The sequence below is a fragment of the Macrobrachium nipponense genome, chromosome 46, assembly GCF_015104395.2.
Source record: "Macrobrachium nipponense isolate FS-2020 chromosome 46, ASM1510439v2, whole genome shotgun sequence".
NCBI classification, from domain to species: Eukaryota; Metazoa; Arthropoda; class Malacostraca; order Decapoda; family Palaemonidae; genus Macrobrachium; species Macrobrachium nipponense.
Window position 1 is genome coordinate 36,814,833 of NC_061106.1, and position 19,198 is coordinate 36,834,030.

A 19,198-nucleotide genomic window follows, 5' to 3' on the forward strand; every position below is an offset into this window, starting at 1 on the left:
TACTTCATTAAATTGAGTTGCGGATATATTCAACGGCTCGGAAATGATCGTTAGTCTTACATCTCTATTAAAATTTAGACGGCATTTCTCGAGTGAATGGGAATTGGGACCCCGTAAATGCCAGGTTAGGTAATGCCTGATATGTGACTGGTTTTGTTTATATTTGAACTTGCGGCTATAGTATGATTCACATCAACCGTGCATTTGATGTCTAGGCCCGTCCCTTACGACGCTCCTGATTGGCTGTTGATAATCCAATCACAGGGCTGGAAGCTCTCTCTCTCGAGAGAGTTAACATGGGCAGGATGTATGTTCCACCTCTCCTGAGGTATAAGTTTGAAAGACGTATCCCTCAGGAGCGATACATCCTGCCTATGTGAGCTTTCTCGAGAGAGACTGAGAGTTTCCAGCCCTGTGATTGGCTTATCAACAGCCAATCAGGAGCGTCGTAAGGGACTGGCCTAAACATCAAATGCAAGGCTGATGTGAATCTACCATGGCAAAGTCCTAAGCGACGTTTTTCATTAATTGCTGTCTGTTAAAATACTCTTCATACCAGGATACTAATTCAATTGCCGTTTTGAAGGTAAATAGTCGTGCTTCAGTGGAAATGAATCGGGAGAGCCAGACGACAAAAAAAAATAAGTCCAAATCCCAAGTGGAAGTTAACCAATAACAAAATTGTATATCGACTGTCATATAAACATTCGCTACGAACAAAGTCATAGAGATGTATAAATTCTTTTTGCGTCATGTAAAATCACGATAAATTTCCTTTCAAAAGATATATAGGATATTGCTATTCTTGCCACCCGTTGTGTAGCGAAGGTCCTTGAAAAAGATATATACATTTATAATGGTTCTATCCCAGGAGAGAGAGAGAGAGAGAGAGAGAGAGAGAGAGAGAGAGAGAGAGAGAGAGAGAGATACTTGTGTATGAGTATCGTTGCTCAAATGATCTAAAATATATTTCTATAATACCATGTAAGTAAATACGTAAGTCCTAATGAAATAAATGATTGAAGTATAGGATTAATATCCAGGATTACACACACACACACACACACACACACACACACACACACACACAACAAAATATATACATTATAATATATATATATATATATATTATATATAATACATACATATATTGTGAGGTTGCGTCAACATATCATAGCAAAGCATATGACATATCACATATACACACATACAACAAACGCACACACACACATATATATATATGTATATAAATATTATATATATATATATATATATATATGTGTGTGTGTGTGCGTTTGTTGTATGTATGTATATGTGATAAGTCATATGCTTTGCTATGTTATCACAATATCTTACAGATGCTGAAATTACTACTCACATATATATCACTTCGAACTTTGTGTACTTATTTCCTTCATGACAGGAAGTCAGTGACGAATGGACAACAACGCTTTTAGGAAGCATAAAATATGCGAGTGAAATGTTGCATGTTGACGCAAAGCCCTCCCCAGCCATGTTTTCGCTGACTGCTGCCGAGACCACTTCCTTCTTCTCAAAGAAGCCAAAATTGAATTCCCATCCTTTTTTTCTTCTGCCCCACATCCTCGTCAGGTATTCCCTTTTATGGTAGCAGAGGCACATAAAAACATGATGACAGGCAATAAAACCTTGTTAAGAATGTCTGCGATACATCGCACCCAAGATAATACACTTAATTTCGCCATAAAAGCGGATCCAAGACGAGAAAGGATAGAGGGATCTGTCTGTCTCTCTCTCACTTCTACGTCAGCATCTGCTGTGCCTACGAACAACAAAATTGTAATGCTTCTCACGGATTATTCTCATTCCGCACAATTTATCAATCATTATCTTTTAGAGTTGTTTAGTTTATTGTAGTATATTTTCTTCGTTTTTTCTCTCTCCCCCCATGAATCACTGATCAGTGCGATCGCAGAAATCATTGACATCTCTAGCCGACTGTATAATGGCTTTCTTCTTGAAATGTCTTTAAATTAATTTCCTCTCCTCAGGAAATAGTCACATTTTCTCTCTGGCCTGTTTCTCAGTTACGTCACGGAATCCAATCATGCAGCACTGGCATTACTAAACTTATATTAACTCAACTATCTTCCCTTCAGACAATCTGACATCGGGACCAAATCTACTCTTGAACTAGTAATTAAATAAATTTGGTCTAGTACCTAGGTAAATTGTGGGTATACCTATTTCGATATTTTGCTCATTATTCTGCGCAATTTATGCCGCCATAATTTGCTCTTCTTACAATGCTTCATTCATCTTTTAATTCCCGTTGAAAGGAAGCGATAACCCTAACCTTTCCAATTACTAGGCGATTGGTTTAAATTGTTGCAAAATCGCTCTGAAATACTCCTCGCTCTCTCTCTCAAATATCTTGATTCATCCCAATACAAAGGATCATCTAGATTACTGAAGACAACTTTTGCCTGTGGCTTTGCTTTCAAAAGATTTTTAGATCACGAGTGTTTTCCTTTTTTTTCGTAATAATTCGTATCAACTCTGGAATTCACAAGCTTATTTAGACTTTTTCCCTTTAAGGTAATCATTTTTAAAGCTTGGTTTCTTATAAATTATATGAGCAAATATTATTTTACATTTCCCCCGTTAAGGGGAGTTTATTTTTTCAAGACTTTTTTTTTTTCCAATAACCTAGTTGACAACTCCTATACTTCTAATGGTAATTGAAACGTTATATTTTCCAATATAAAGTCACTCAATCAAGACGGAAATGCGCAGCGTGAATTTATTCCTCCCAACAGAAGAGCAATTTTTAACTTTCCGTTAACCACTTTACATCTCATCCATCCTTGATTGCTGGCGGCCAGTATCGAATCGCTCTTTAATTTCTGGTCATCCATCCTTGATTGCTGGCGGCCAGTATCGAATCGCTCTTTAATTTTCTGTCAGTTCTAATCTTGGGAGAATTTCTGCGAGGGGAACCGGCAAATAGCCTACTCTTATTTACATAGCCTGCAAAATATCTCCCTCCCCCCGCGCCGCCTTTATTTTGTTTGGTTTTGACTTTATTTCATCTTACTTTAGTTCATTTTGTCTGGCACAATTCCAAATCGTTTTTATTCGAGAACTGTTGCCCTCAACTACTTTCTAGAACGTGGCTATTGACTATTCGGTCTCCATTTAAATTTATTTGGGGATGAATGTATCTGAATAACCGAGTTTGTCTCTACCCCATTAATTCAGTATTGAAATTATTTTCTTTTACACTGGGTCATAAATCTACATACTGACATCATATGAAATATGATTATCGCTTTCGCTGTTTATTTATTTTTGTCAGAGAGTATTAGAATTAAGCTCATAAGGAATGCTCCAGGAGCACGAGCCAGATGTGGCACAAGACTTTAAACATTTTTTCAATAGCTGGCTGACCATAATTCAGCCGCCTTTTAAAAAAAATTGAGAATTCCTTATGAGCTTAATTCTAATACTCTCTGAAAATATTAAATAAATAGCGAAAGCGATGATCATATTTCGAAATACGATTTCGATATGCAGTTATATTACCCAGTGCAAAAAAAATCGTTTCAATATTGAAAAGAAAATCATTACTATTCTGAATTAATTGGGTAGAGACAAACTCGGTTATTCGGATAAATTAATTTAAAATTCCTTCTGAAATTTTATTGCAGAAAGACATTATGAACCACCGAGAATAGAGATGAGGAATTGGAGGGTTATGAAGTTGGATATAAGGCTAATAACATTCTAAATAATATATATATATATATATATATATATATATATATATATATATATATATATATATATACATATATGTATATATATACATATATATATATATATATATATATATATATATATATATAATATATATATTTCTCAATAAGATCGACCTAACCTCCAGATCGGTCATGAACTGCTCGAGTTTGCCCGTCTTCAACATGGCGAACATTGTCTGGGCGACGGTAATGGCGTGTCTCCAATTGTGGTACTTCACAGGCCTGTAATTCTTCTTGACGCTTAGCAACCACCGACACAACACCTGGAAGAGAGAGAGAGAGAGAGAGTGGGTTGGCTGTGAGATATTTTGGGCTTCATTAAGTGGCGGGTCAGTTAATATCGCCCCCTCAAGTGTCCAAGGGAATTGGAATCTAGCTCTGATGAGTTTTCCAAAACGTCATATTCTTCGGGATGTTTTATTGTCATTTTGTGTTGGCATGCTCCCTTTTTTTCCTACTTATTTATATAAAAAAAAAAAAAAATTGTCAAATTGATTACATTCACCCATGAACGTCACTTTGAAAGTGTTTTTGGAATATCTGCGGGAGTGTTTTCATTTTCATATATTTGTCAGATTATCAGGCATGAACTAACACGGAAATATATTAGTCTTCTCTCATTAGTCCATAATATATGATGTAAATATAGTCCTTGGCGACTAATTGTGACGATCATTCAAGGCATGATTCTTTACTTACATAAAGAATTAAAGCACGAAAGATCCATATGAATGATGGTTTATATCCTTCACAATAATGAAACAACCCTGGTCGTCACTACAAATATATCAATACTATTAGTAATAACATTTAAAGTTGCCCAAAGACGCAAACAATAAATAAAATATTTATCAGGCATAAAGTGTAGTGCAACCGTAAATAAATATAAATCAAATACTTGAGGATGTAAAACGAACTTTGTTTCTTATTTTATGAAGTTTCTCTTGATGAAGGGGCAGAAGGGAGGCACAACATCAAGGGGGTGAATTGTTTTGGTTACAAGCACAGCAACATAGTGGGGCTCCAAATAAAGTTCTTCTTCTCCTTTTTATCATTATTATTATTATTATTATTATTATTATTATTATTATTATTATTATTATTATTATTATTATTATTATTATTGGAGAAACAAATTTACAGTTATGTAAATGTACATATATTTCAGTTTAAAAACAGCAAAGATAGCTTTCGGGAACCGTACAGATTCCCGAAGGCTATCCTTGCTGTTTTTAAACTGAAATATTTGTACATTTACATAACTGTGGATTTGTTTCTCCATTTGAAGACTCGTGCTACTATGAGGATTTTTTAATTATTATTGTTATTATTATTCAACAGAAGTATACATAAAAGGACTGGAAGGAGCAACATCACATAATGTTTTGGTCACAGGCAGAGAAACAAAAAGAGAGGATCCAAGTAAATAATGTGATTCCCGTTAGAGGGACGAACAACCCAGGCGGCTAATTTGCATTTACCTCATAATTTGCATTTACCTCATAATTGATGTGGAAGCCATTGAGGAGGTCGAGGTCCATGAACATCCGGATGGCGCATTTCAAGGTCTCGTCATCCGACAGTTCCAGGACACAGAAGTCAAAGCTGTAAGCATGGATGAAGAGTTCATTATTTGTTTACTCTGCCTGAAGCAGACTTATCCCAACAGAAGCTGTATCGTCTACTAGGATCACAATAAAATTGACGCAATTCGCCTATTATGTCAAATTTGATTATTTCAATTCTTCAATTTAAAAGTCAGCTTAAATACCACTGTTCTGCGCTACGTCATTTCATGTCGCTTTTTCTGTCGCTTCAACGAACAAGAACACGTGGGAGTTAAAATGGTTACGAAATATGCATCGTGAAGTTCTTGAAATATACATGAGATAAACTGGGCGCAAAAAGCATAACAAAAAAGATCGGGAACTTTCTCTCTTTTCCCTCTCTTTTTATCAAAACGAATATAAATGAATCATTTCTTGTCACTCTCTTTCTCTCTCTCTCTTCTCCATATATTTATCTATCTGTGGAATGGAGTTTCTTTAAACTGAGTTGAGATGAATATAGGATTTAGGCCAAAGGCCAAGCACTGGGACCTATGAGGTCATTCAGCGCTTAAATGGATATTGGCAGTGGAAGGTCTGAAAGGTGTAACAGGAGGAAAACCTCAAGTGTTAGGAGAGGGTGGAAAGTACGATGGAAGAAGAGAATATGAAAGGAGGTACAGTAAAAGGAACGAAAGTGGTTGCAGCTAGGGGCCGAAGGCACGCTACAAAGAACATTAAGTACTGCCTACAGGAGTTGCTTTAAACTCACTTCCTACGTTTATCCTGCCTCTAACAAGCGTTCTGTCTTTCCTTCATCGCGTTACTAACTCCACTAAGATATATCAATTCCGAGGTAGAGTGAATTTAGATATTAAAGGACATTTGTAGCTCGAATGATATATAAATGAATCACGGTTCGATGTGATAATTATTCATAACAAAAGGCTACGTGCTGTCAAACGCTCGAATTATAGATTTCAAACCCAAATAAGCAAGAGGGTCGCGACATGATCTCACACTTACTTATAGAGGTCAAAGTTCTTCGACGTTGGGATTTCCGATGTCCTTAACTTCTCCGTATCTTCTTGCGATGCCGTTGCATGGTAACTGAGGCACTCTAGTGCCACCTGCTGCCGAGCCATGAGGCGACCTGGAATCGATTGCGGACGAGAATAGAATGGAACAGAATATAGAATTTAGGCCAAAGGCCTACAGCGCTGAAACGAAAATAGATTGTTAGGAGACGGCGGAGAGTAAGATGGATGGAAGCGAATATGAACAGAGGTAGAGGAGGCTCGCTCCCAGCTGCAGCCAGCGCGGAAGCAGAGGGATGTATTTTTGGCGATTAGAAATTCACCTCTCGATATAATGTGGTTCGGAGCCCACAACAAGCTGTAGGTCCCGTTACTAAGTAACTAATTGGTTCCTAGCCAAGTAAAAATATCTAATCCTTCGGGCCAACCCAAGGAGAGCTATTAATCAGCTCAGTGGTCTAGTTAAACTAAAATATACTTAACAGTGAAATGAATGAAAGGGGTTAATGGCAGCTAGGGCCGAAAAAAGGATTAAAGTTTCAAGTTAGAAATGGTGAATGTCATCAGCTCCGTTATATACTCACTGATCCACTAAAATCACCTCTAATGGAACTTACAAGCTTTTTCGTAGACTTGCGTATTCTGGATTCCCAATCCACAGAAAATGGCAAAGGCTTCGAACGTGTTGATGTCATGATCCGTAAACTGTAAGCAATTTTCCTGAAAAAACAATAAAACAGAATTATGACAATTTCTCCAATATTGGCCATTGAACTAAATATGCACTGACGGATGAGGAAATTCTAAAAACAGATGAGGTAAAGACTTACAGTTTAGGTAGTAATGATTTATTAAATTGAAATGTATCTATGCCAACTGATGTCATCTGTTCCTGGGACAATTCGGTTTACAGTTACGATGATAGTCAACGTAATCAATACTTATTAGGGCAATAACTTCACAGAGCAATAAAGCGAAGGCAGTTAGGACCATGATCCCGATTACAGGTTTGGCAACAAAAGGAAATGGCTGAAATGTGGGGGATTATTCTCGAAGGAAACAAAATCCGCCCACTGAAAGATAAAAGTTGTTTCCAAAAAATGATATAAAACAAAATTACGATCAAATGCTCGCGCTTCCACTATCCAGGTCTGGGATATTTCCTAGACAGTGACCGCCCAAGGAGTTTTCGGGGGTAGCTATCTAGGACTAATATTTCTCGGGGGTCATTATCTTTTATGATGTTTGCAGTCTTTTGTTTATGTTTTTACGATAATCCCAAACGGGTTTGTACCCATCACGCCGCGAAGGTGGATACTCACTGGGATAATATACCTGTCGGGGTCACTATCTAAGATAGATCCCATTTCTGTTTACCCGACTTCATCCTCTAATATCTGCGGACAGTCAGCAACAGCAACAGCAGCAGCACTTTGGCCGCCCTTACCTTATTGATCATCTGGGCGACGCCGAGGATCTTCCTGGAGGAGTTATAGATGGGGATGGTGAGGACGTTGTGGGTGATGAACCCGCCGTCGTCCAGGGTCGTCCCCAGCCACTCAAGGACGTCGTTGATGTTCACCGTCTGAGGAGGGGCAGAAGGAAGGCACAACATCAGGGGGGTGAACTGTTTTGGTCACAAGCACAGCAACATAGAGGGGATCCAAATAAAGTTCTTCTTCTTCTTCTTATTCTTATTATTATTATTATTATGATTATTATTATTGTTCAACAGAAGTATACATAAAAGGAGGGGAAGGGGCAACATCAGATAATGTTTTGTCACAGGCAGAGAAACAAAGAGGGGACCCAAACGAAGTTCTTCTTCTTCTTCTTCTTCTTCTTCTTCTTATTATTATTATTATTATTATTATTATTATTATTATTATTATTATTATTATTATTATTATTATTATTCAACAGAAGTATACATAAAAGGAGGGGAAGGGGCAACATCAGATAATGTTTTGGTCACAGGCAGAGAAACAAAAGAGGGGATCTATGATAAAACAAATGTAGTGTTAAATTATTATTATTATTAGTGTTATTATTATTAAACATACAAAACAAGTGTGAAAAAAAGAGAAGAATTGAGTAAAGAAAGAACAAGTACAGTAAAAATAAAAAGAACAAAAATGGATGGAGGTTTTAATGTAAAAGAGGCCGTCTACCAAGTGGCTCCCACCACGAGTGACGTCATGCTGGTCCTCCGTCCAATAGCTTGGACGGAGGACTGAAACTGACGACTATGACTTTGACTGACGCAATTAATTGATCTATCAACTTCTTCACTCTTTTATTCTTTTATAGATGAAAAAGGGGGTATTTTCCATCGACCTGATTCCAGGAGCAACTGACCTGACCAGTAGACAGGACATAATTTGCGAGGCGCGCGTGGACGGAGGCCGCCAACTGGTTGTTGGAAGGCCGGGTGATCCTGCACTCTCCATCGTGAGACTGCAACTCGAACGCCATGTGCACCGTCAGCGTCTCCAGCTGCAGGATACAGGATAAGCAGAGGCATTACTTAGCGACGAAAAGAAGGAACAAAGGATATTTGGGCATGTATGAATGAGTAATGATTGCTGGAAGGGAAGCAAGGAAGCGAGTTAGAGAAAGATTAAGGAGCGCTATCATCTGTGAGTTTATGGTTAAAACGTAAGTGGGAGATTGTGATAAATAAAGAAATCAAGATAGTGTCACGACACGGAGAGGAAAGAGTTGAAACAATACAGCCAAAACTGACTGCGAGGAAACAGAGTTTGAAACCTTCGTTGATGAGAGTTAAAGAAAGATTAGGGTTTTGAAGGGGTACGATAATTTGTGAGTTTATGATTAAAATGCAAGAGGGAAGATAAATAAAGAAATCAAAATAGTGTCACGACACGGAGAAGAAAGAGCTGAAACAATACAGACAAAACTGACTGCGAGGAAACATAGGTTTGAAACCTTCGTTGTTCATCATGATGACAAAAGACACCGGACAAAAAAAGGACCTGATTTTAACTGACAGCAGGACGTCACGAGCATCGTTGATGTTCAATTAATCCACAGGTGGAATGAATGCAATAAAAAAGAATGAAGAAAAATCTGTAATAAAAGCATCAGTCACTGCTGAATAGTCCTGCATTTGACCGGGATGAAAGTGACAGAGATGAAATGTTGGGGGTGAAATTTCGGATATGTTCTGTTGAAAGATAAACGACATCACTAAAATCATTTCTGTTCCTAGTGGACGAAAGTGAAGAGTAACGAGCGTTGCTTCGGAATGCATATACTGTAAAAACATTTATTTCGACATCGAAAGAAATTACTATATGACAGATTTTTTGCACAACAGCTAAAATTCAAAACTGGTAAATCTAACTTTGCAAAGGACAACGACCAAAAAATGTGGCTGGTGAGAACATGGCATACCAAACCAATTATATATTGTTCATTATGATATCGTATGAAAATAATCTTATGAAATAAAATCATATAATATAGATTTGACATAATGAGTGACCGTTTCTTCTACCACACCATGTAATGTTATTAATATGTGGAAAAATGTTAATAATTCTGTGTACAGGAAAAAAGGGTTGATTCTCTATCAATTTTCTGGAACTACTGAGCATGACGACTCTCTTTACATATGATGACGAAGCATATGCACGATGCATGCAGTTATCTATTTTAACTGGATACAGTGAATGCAATTATCTCTTTTAACCTTTTCCTATTCATCCTGTATCCCTCAATTATTTATACAATCTTTCACACATAAATTCACTGTCATTGAGAATCCATTAATATATCTTTATATCTAATAACATTACATTTCTCGGTCATCAAATGAAACAATGTGGACAGGATATTGTGCGCAAAGCCTTTGTGAAAATATATTTCAAGGAGAATAAGAACATTTTTTTTTTTTTACAGATACGTACCGGAATCTTCATGAGATCTTCCGGAGGAGGCACCAGGGTCTGTAGAAGGATGGAGATAATAGTTAGTTAAGACAAGTCTGGATGATGAGCTTTGTATCATTTTGATTAAAGACCCTATAAATGTCTTGGCAGTACTTTCAAATGTTTAGCATTTCTTTGGTTGGTACAAACTCACTGTTTTTCTCTTATATCCTATATATATATTATTAAATCATATATATATATACATATAATATTATATATAGATATATATATATATATATATATATATATATATATATATATATATTATATATTATACAGAATGTTTCCTTGCAAACTCAATTAAAGTAAAAAGAATATATTTCTTAACAATCACAGGAATGATGGACAAAGAGCTTGTTCGAAGTCTTTTGAATGGAACTGACTATTTTATATATAAATATAACATATATTTCTTCCTTAACTAACAATAAATGTAGCTTGCATGTTCAGTAATAATATCAATGCATCATAGCTTCCTAAAACTGAAATCGAGACAACAATGCACTGCAAGTGACGAACATGTTTACTTTAAAAGTTGTGACAGCCCATTACTAAATGAACACTTCTAGAATAATATTAACGCTCAAGTTTACATTTCATGGGATCTCCTGCAGGTAACTACAGCTGTGTTCACATACGAGGGCATACAGCAAGACATGAAAACGTTTGGCATGAAAACGTTTCATTCTGTTCTCCTGGTTAAACAATCTTTCAAGATAAAATCTGTAATCAGCCAGAGCACAGACTATGTTTACATAACGAAATTGCAAAGGGGGAGAGAGGCCTATCACTTAGGGCCTGCTTCGATGAATCATTAACCACTGGCGGAAAGAGATACGGAACTATATTTGCCAACATCTTTCGGGTTCAAATGAGATTGCAATGCTAAACAGGCTAATAACTGACTTACTAACACTTTTTGTTACCAATTAGCTTAATACAAAAAAATTTAACCTGAAACTATGAAAAAAAAAAAAAAACCGTAATTAATGAGCAGGTTCTTGATCTACTCTGTCTTCCTCAAGGGAAGAAAACAATCCTGCATCTATACCATACCTGTCGAATGGCAAGAGCATCACAATTTTCCACCTTCGGCGTTTCGGGGGCGTCGGTACAACGACCACCAGCACTGTCCTTCTCGTCTTCTACCTGCAATGAGCAAGAGGTCAAAATGACTAAAACTTATACGGAAAGATGTGAGGAGAACAAACGTTATTTCAAAATTTTCTGCGACTCTTCCCAAATTCATCATTTCACTAAGCGTGTCCGTAGGTAACCCATTTCTTAAAATAAAAATCGCACCCACTGTTCCACCAGACGTCAACGCTTTATATTTCGCTCTTGTCTTTCCGTCAGAAATCCGCGAAAGTTACTATTACGGCTTACCTACTTAGCAGCCCATCATAGTTATAGTATATTCACGCTAACCGTGCATGTGATGTCTAGGCCAGTCCCTTACGAAGCTCCTGATTATCTGTCAATAAGCCAGTCACAGGGCAGCGCTGGAGCCTGGAAGCTTTCAGTCTCTTTCGAGAGTTCACATACGTAGGATGTATATTCCACCTCTCTTGAGAGATACTGGTGAAAGATGTATCACCCAGGAGAGGTGGAACACTCATCCTGCCTAAATGAACTCTCTCGAGAGACAGAGCTTCTAGGCTGGCTCCAGGTAGTGTTGCCGTTGTATCCGCATAAAGTTTCCGCAAGCGCTTAGTTACGTTTTTCAAGCGATGCTTGTTTACTTTTGGCCTTCTATACGAAAACAAAGAAAACGAAATTCTCACCTTACTCGGTAAACTAGTATATTATTTAATTTTCCAATTGTGAACAATGTTTCGTCCGAGTCTGTCACTGATATGTGTAATATCTGAATCGATGTGTTCGTCACTATTTGATCATATAATCATGCACTGTTCCTCGTCATCATTATTAACATTTTGAGGCTGTGTCACTTAGTATAAGACTATTGTCTGCATTGATGTGTTCATCACTATCTGAAGATATAATCATGCACTGTTCCTCGTCTTCATTATTAACATTTTGAGGCTGCGTGTCACATTTTATAACACTATTGTCTTGCTCATTTTCACTGTTTTTTTTTCATCAGCTTTGTCTGAAGATGAGTAATCTTCAGGAAAAAAGACTTTTAATATGTAATCATGTGAATCTTATGAATCCACTAATTCATTGTCGTCCTGAGTCTCACAAATTTTAACTTCAGTTTCATCTTTGGAAAACAGCAGTTTTCTGGGGGAAAAATTCTATATATAATCACGCGATTTGCGGCCACTCATGTTTTCTTCATTTATAGGCCATCTGCTGTATATGGTCACTATAAAGTATCGAACGGGATGAAATGATGAACTCATATGCATGATAATGGATTGGCGATCTGGGAAGATAGAATACTTAGTTCGCATAATTATGGTTGCCACTTGATCTTTACGAGTTTTGCAGAGATGCAGGTATATGTAATATCGGAAGTTTCATTGTTTATGAAATGTGAGCTCCAAAGATATATTTTTGAAACTCTGGACATTACCTTTATACATAGCAAATTAATTACAAGCGAGAATTCTGGCACTGAAAATCCCTTGAAAACACTGAGTATCGCACTTGTTTAGCGTACTACCTACTAGCGATAAAAACTGTATGGCCATAGGAGGTTGTGGAGGTAATTGATCACTTGTTTACTGCACCTATTCGTTGGATATGATGATCATGAACTTCGCACATAGGGATTTGAACGATTTATATCAATTTCGTTATACTTAAGTACATTACTAATATTATTATTAAAAATATATATATAATATATATATAATATATATAGATATATATAATATATACATATATATTATATATATATATATATATATATATATATATCAGCAAAAGCCACAGGGAGAATTTTTTAAAAAAGAAAAGACAGTGTCAAGTACTTTCGTGTATTTAACACATCTTCGAAGTACTTGGCACTCTGTCTTTTCTTTTTTAAAAATTTTCCCTGTGGCTTTTGCTGGTAAACAAATCACGTACTTACTTTTGTGATTTTAAATAGGTAATATGTATTATATATAAATATTACAATCATATACATTATATACATACATGCATATATATACATATAAACATATATATACATATATACACGCATATATATATATATATATATGTATATATACACATAGTACATGTATATATACATACATATATATGTATATGTATGTATATCTACATATACATACATATCATATATATGTATATTATACATATAAACAAATGGATACACACACACATATATTATATATAATATATATATACTATTATACATATATTCATACATACATATATATACATTCATACACATATATATCTATATATACATATTTATATACATTATATTTACATATATTTATATACATGCACTGTATATATATACATACATACATATACATATACCTATATACGTATATATATACATATGAGAAGTATTATTTTTTCCTTTCTTATTTGTCCCAGATATATTTACAGATAAGTTTGTAATAAGCATAACAGCATTTATGTATCAGTATATAACTCATTAAATCATATAGGAAATAATTTTATAATATATTAACAGATTGATGTACACTAATCATATCACCGTCATATTCTGATAAGAGTCTTATCTTTTATAATATTGTATTTGAATTGTTTAAAAGAAAAAAATATTGCAATTTGTATATGGTAAATTTGCATGAATGCTCCATGAAGAAATTGCTGCTGAAACGCATCGGCATACAAACTTGGATAGCTGACGAAAATTCCGCACTTCGGCAACACTGATACCGAGGTGGAGGATCTTGTTTTGTTTCCACTTTCCCGGGTGACGTCACGCCGTGCCTCTAGCACGTCATCCATTCATTAAAACAGACATGACTGATGTCCCATCAGACGTGAATGCAATATAGTTTGGAGGGGATGTAATAAATATGTATCATTTAGTTAAAATAAATCCAAAGTGCTTAGAAATCCTCGCATTATTTGGAAATGCAATTCGCACGGAACAGCAGACATGCCGTCCCTTTAGCACTGTCATCCATTGAAGACATGACTAAAGCACGTCAGATGTGTATGCATTATAATAGTTTGGAGGGACGCACTAAATATGTGTCACTTCGTAAAATAAATCCAAAGTGCGTAGAGCAATTCGTATTATTTGGAAATGCAATTCGCACGGACTACTAGAAATTGTTTGAAAAAATGTCCTGTATACAGATTTTTTTTAGCTTATGGTTTACCTATACATATATAAAAAAAAAAAAGGTCAGTTCAGTATCAGTTAACGTTCGTTGGGGATATAATGAATCTGTTTCATTTATTGGCTAATGAAAGGTGCATCAAGTGTACTTATTTTTTAGAAAAAGCACTTATATAATTGCCCATACCATAGATATACAGAGAGATCTATGGTTCATATCATCACGCTCGGCTCTTTATCCCAAATAAAAAAGGTGGAGGCGGGGCCTGGGCTTTGGGCGGGCGGGGGGGGTGGGGGGGGGGTGGAATTGGAGAATATTATGAGTCATCCACAATCATATAAATGTATAATTATTTACTCCTGTTAAGGATCATAAGTTTTTTTTTTTTAATTCTACAAAGAATGTACCCAGGTGACCTTGGCCACTTGGTGCAAGCAATGAATCTTTGTATTGTGATGTAACTGTTGTATTTATTTATTCCATTATAGTAATTAAAGAATGAAACCCTTTATCCTCAGGTGAAGCACAATCTGCGAGTATATATAAAAAAAGCCACGAAACAAGGAAAAATACTTTTATTCCCTCTCTGTCTCTCTCTCTCTTAATATCTGAATACCTTTGCAAGGACAGATGTGGTCTGAAAGGTAAGCACTAGACCAACTTCGCATTTTATCTTAGTGATTCGTATTCAAGAAGAATGTTGTGTAGTGAGGCTCCACATCTCAAAATATACACCGTTACATGAACGCTCGTGTATACTACTGCAAGACAGAATAGAATGGGAAATAAAACAGAAATTGTTGTCTAAACCGGGAAGAAAGGTTGACCATGACTACGTCCATTTAGTAAGCCGTGCTTTACCCGTTCCTTGTGTTTTCATTTATATTACTTTCGTAAACTGTAATATCGTCTGATATAGACTCAAATACTTTTATTGAATATTATCCTTAGGTGTCATTATCGAAGGCAGCAGGATAAAAGCTGCATGAGGAAGTGGAGAAAGATAGCTAGAGTAGTATGTGATAAGAAAATGCCAATCAATCTAAAAGTAAAGATATATAACACTATAATAAGACCAACGTTAATGTATGGAGCAGAAACATGGGCTCTAGGAAGAAAAGAGGAAGTAAAGATTCAGAGAACAGAGATGAGAATGCTGGGTAGATTATGGGAGGTTTGCTGTTTGAGAGATTGGAAAATATGAAAATAAAGCATGAAGGGAAGGCTTAGTAAAGATTACAGAAGTGATAAGAGAGTCACGATTGAGATGGTATGGCAGTGGCGGATCTAAAAATCTCTCATGTATATATATATATTCTATATATATATATATTTATATATATATATATTATAATATATATATATTATATATATATATATTATTATATTACGGTTTTTGATCGCCCCGTCTTCCAAGTATCATTCATTTTTAGTTATTTGCTGGAAAAGCAGGACATTGGCATGTCCGGTTTGGGGGGAAAATAATCCGTTAACGACTAGACCTAGTGTATAGGGTAAGAAGGGCAGGTTGCAGGGGTTATATAGGCTTCTTGGCGAGCTTTAGGTACTCCTAGCTTTAGACCACTTTCCCCACAAATCTGCTGGCTGTGTTTTTGCATCTCTCCAGACAATGCCAGAGGCAGTGTGTGATCCCAGGCCGCTTGGAAATGCCGATTCGTCCTCAGTCTACGCCAGCTTCTGTTATCTGACAGATGTGCTTCCCTCTGACTTGAAGTCAGCCCCTTTGTTTCGTCGTCGCTGGTTGGAGCCCTCCTCAGACATCACAATACATGTGCAAGCCACTAAGGACTAAAGGTACGTCTCGAAAGTGCAAAATCAAATCAGTCCTATTCCTTCAAGACGAATCTTGCTATTTACATTTTCAAATTTCCCTTTTATAACACCTCTACTGAACGCCCTTTGTCCATCATCGTAGCACGTGCTACCCTTGTGACCTGTCCAAAATTAAGTCTTCATTGAACATTTCATTTAAGCACTAGAGTTCCTCCTCTTGTGTGTGACTAAAGATAAACACCCTCCATAGTGATTAGCTGAGATATTATTTAAGAAGTCTTTTGTTTATGTTGCGTGTAATTTGGGAATTCATTTCCAGATTGCTGAGTAAATGCTCCATCTCCTCGCAAGCGCTTGTATTACCTGAATTCATAAATTTGGAAACCAGCATTGCAATAGATGTTGATTTCGGCCAGTTTTTCCACTTTGTGAAAGATAAGAGTGTTCCAGACAGTACACGGCCTCCCCCACATGGCATACCTGCCTTGCCTTTATCCCAGGCCATTCAATGTTTCTTGTAAATATATGTAAATTAGATTAATACGCTAAGTTTTCAATGGCAACATCTTGCATTCCCTTTAACAATTATATATCTAAGGTAAGTCATAAGCGCTCCATTTTCTCATATTTCCTCTTTTTTTTACCCTTAAGTTTTGGACAAAAGCCATCTCAAACGTCCCGGGACACGTGGCGGGCCATGCCCGCCCGTCCTGGGACACGTGGAGGGCCACGCCCGCCTGTCCCGGGACACTTGGCGGGCCTCGCCCGGCCGTCCCGGGACACGTGGCGGGCCTCGCCCGGCCGTCCCGGGACACGTGGCGGGCCTCGCCCGCCTGTCCCATCATAGATAACACCTTCGCTTAATCTTAGAACCAGAATATGCCACTGACTCCTTCCAATTCTCCTGGGGCTTCTCTGAATCCTTTCAGTTCTCCTGGGGCTTCTCTGAATCCTGTCAGTTCTCCTGGGGCTTCTCTGAATCCTTTCAGTTCTCCTGGGGCTTCTCTGAATCCTTTCAGTTCTCCTGGGGCTCCTCTTAATCCTTTTAGTTCTCCTGGGGCTTCTCTGAATCCTTTCAGTTGTCCTGGGGCTTCTCTGAATCCTTTCAGTTGTCCTGGGGCTTCTCTGAATCCTTTCAGTTCTCCTGGGGCTTCTCTTAATCCTTTTAGTTCTCCTGGGGTTTCTCTGAATCCTTTCAGTTCTCCTGGGGCTTCTCTAAATCCTTTCAGTTCTCCTGGGGCTTCTCTGAATCCTATGCTTCTTCTCCTGGAACTCCACCAATCCTGTCATTTTCCTCACGCTTTCTTCAATCCTCCCATCTTCCTTTCCCTTTCAGGAACCAATAAAACTCTTACGAAAACATTTTAGCATATTTATTTCCCTACAACTTCAACTTCCTTCAAGGATCAGCAAAGCAAACTTATTACAAATAAACATTAAACTTTCCATACAACAAACATTGTCCTCAAATTTTTCACATCTCATCCGTCTTTGTGAGGCCAGCGCCATTGCTTGAAGATCGCGCTGTTCCTTGTAGATCGCGCCATTCCTTGAAGACGAACAGCTGCTCCTTCAGTTTCCAGTTGTCTTTCTCCAGTCGTCTGTTTTTTTTTCCTGCAGGTTCTTCAGGTTGTAAACCAATTTCTCCTTCGCTCCTTGCAGCTGTCCAACCTCATCTTCCACCTTTTCCTTCCGTTCGTCCTGGACACCGGTATTTCTCTCCAGCCACGATTTCCTTTCTCTAGAAGGCATGTCAGCTCCTTCCTCTTGAGTTTCGCAGCCTCAACTTCACACTGAGGTCTTCCACTTCCTTCTGGAGGCGCTCGAACCTGACCTCGACGTCTTTCCTGCCGGATTCGCGCTTTTCGCTCGCGTGCTTTTATTCCTGGATGAGCCTCGCCATCCGCGCCGCTTCTTTGCTTTTTAACTGTGGGTCTTTCTCCTTCTGTCGTACGAGTTCCTCTTGCCTCTCAACCTAGCTGTTTGCCTCTGTTAGTTCCTTTATCCTCTCACATAGGGCATCGTTTCTCTCCCCAATTCCCTTTGTCTTTTCCATCAGCTGCTGATTTTCATCTGTGATCTTGAGGATCTTGTCTTCCAGCTGCTGATTTTCCCTCTTTTCTTGGTCGTTCTCCCTCTTCAGGAACAACGTGTCAGCTTCGAGCGAGTAGGGCCCTTTTCTTGCCAGGCCTGCTGTTGCAACACCTCCCTGAGTAATCTGGATCACACGAGTGTGTTCTTCCCTTCCGCCGCCTTCTGAATCTCTTCATTGTTGTCGAGCCTCTGTTGCAGCTGAAGAATTATCCTGTCCAAGTTCACCTGCTGCTCTCTGGCACCGGATGGTGTCTCGCCAAGCCGCAATTCTCTCTTTCAGTTCCTTCTCCTTGGGCTGTTCAACTCCATCAACAGTAGTCAGGAAGAACCTCATCAGTGAATAGGCATCCACAATAAATAAGATGACTATTCCTGCGTTAGACTTCTCTCCGTATTTCGAACAATATCTGGACATACCCAGTTCACATACTCTCCTCTCATTCTCTCTCGATTTTTCGTTGATTTTCTATATTCCACGAGAGATATTTCGATTTATCAAAATATAGCAGGAAATATTCCGAACATTTTTTTAACTGCCTTGTCTCTTGGTGTTATAAATTGCTGAAATCTCTCTCTCACTCTCAGGGATTGTACGTGTCTGATCTCTCTCTCTCTCTCTCTCTCTCTCTCTCTCTCTCTCTCTCTCTCTCTCTTTCCATGCGGGTTTTTTTTAATCTTATCGGTTAAAATAAATTTGGGGATTTTCCTTTATTTACTTTTTTGTCT

At 37.6% G+C, this 19,198-nt stretch overlaps 1 protein-coding gene across 2 annotated transcripts in view; it reads right to left on the reverse strand.

Annotated features, from left to right (window-relative positions):
* The window catches only part of LOC135214915 (cGMP-specific 3',5'-cyclic phosphodiesterase-like), a 331,952-nt gene that overhangs the window by 24,169 nt on the left and 288,585 nt on the right, over nucleotides 1-19,198 (reverse strand). For both annotated transcript variants that reach the window (XM_064249388.1, XM_064249387.1), the window contains 8 exons: nucleotides 11,397-11,489; nucleotides 10,317-10,355; nucleotides 8,743-8,880; nucleotides 7,832-7,969; nucleotides 7,002-7,104; nucleotides 6,374-6,500; nucleotides 5,300-5,405; nucleotides 3,920-4,063 (listed from right to left, as the gene is read on the reverse strand). In XM_064249388.1, coding sequence (XP_064105458.1) covers nucleotides 3,920-4,063; nucleotides 5,300-5,405; nucleotides 6,374-6,500; nucleotides 7,002-7,104; nucleotides 7,832-7,969; nucleotides 8,743-8,880; nucleotides 10,317-10,355; nucleotides 11,397-11,489 — 888 coding nt within the window. The remainder of the gene's footprint in view (nucleotides 1-3,919; nucleotides 4,064-5,299; nucleotides 5,406-6,373; nucleotides 6,501-7,001; nucleotides 7,105-7,831; nucleotides 7,970-8,742; nucleotides 8,881-10,316; nucleotides 10,356-11,396; nucleotides 11,490-19,198) is intronic.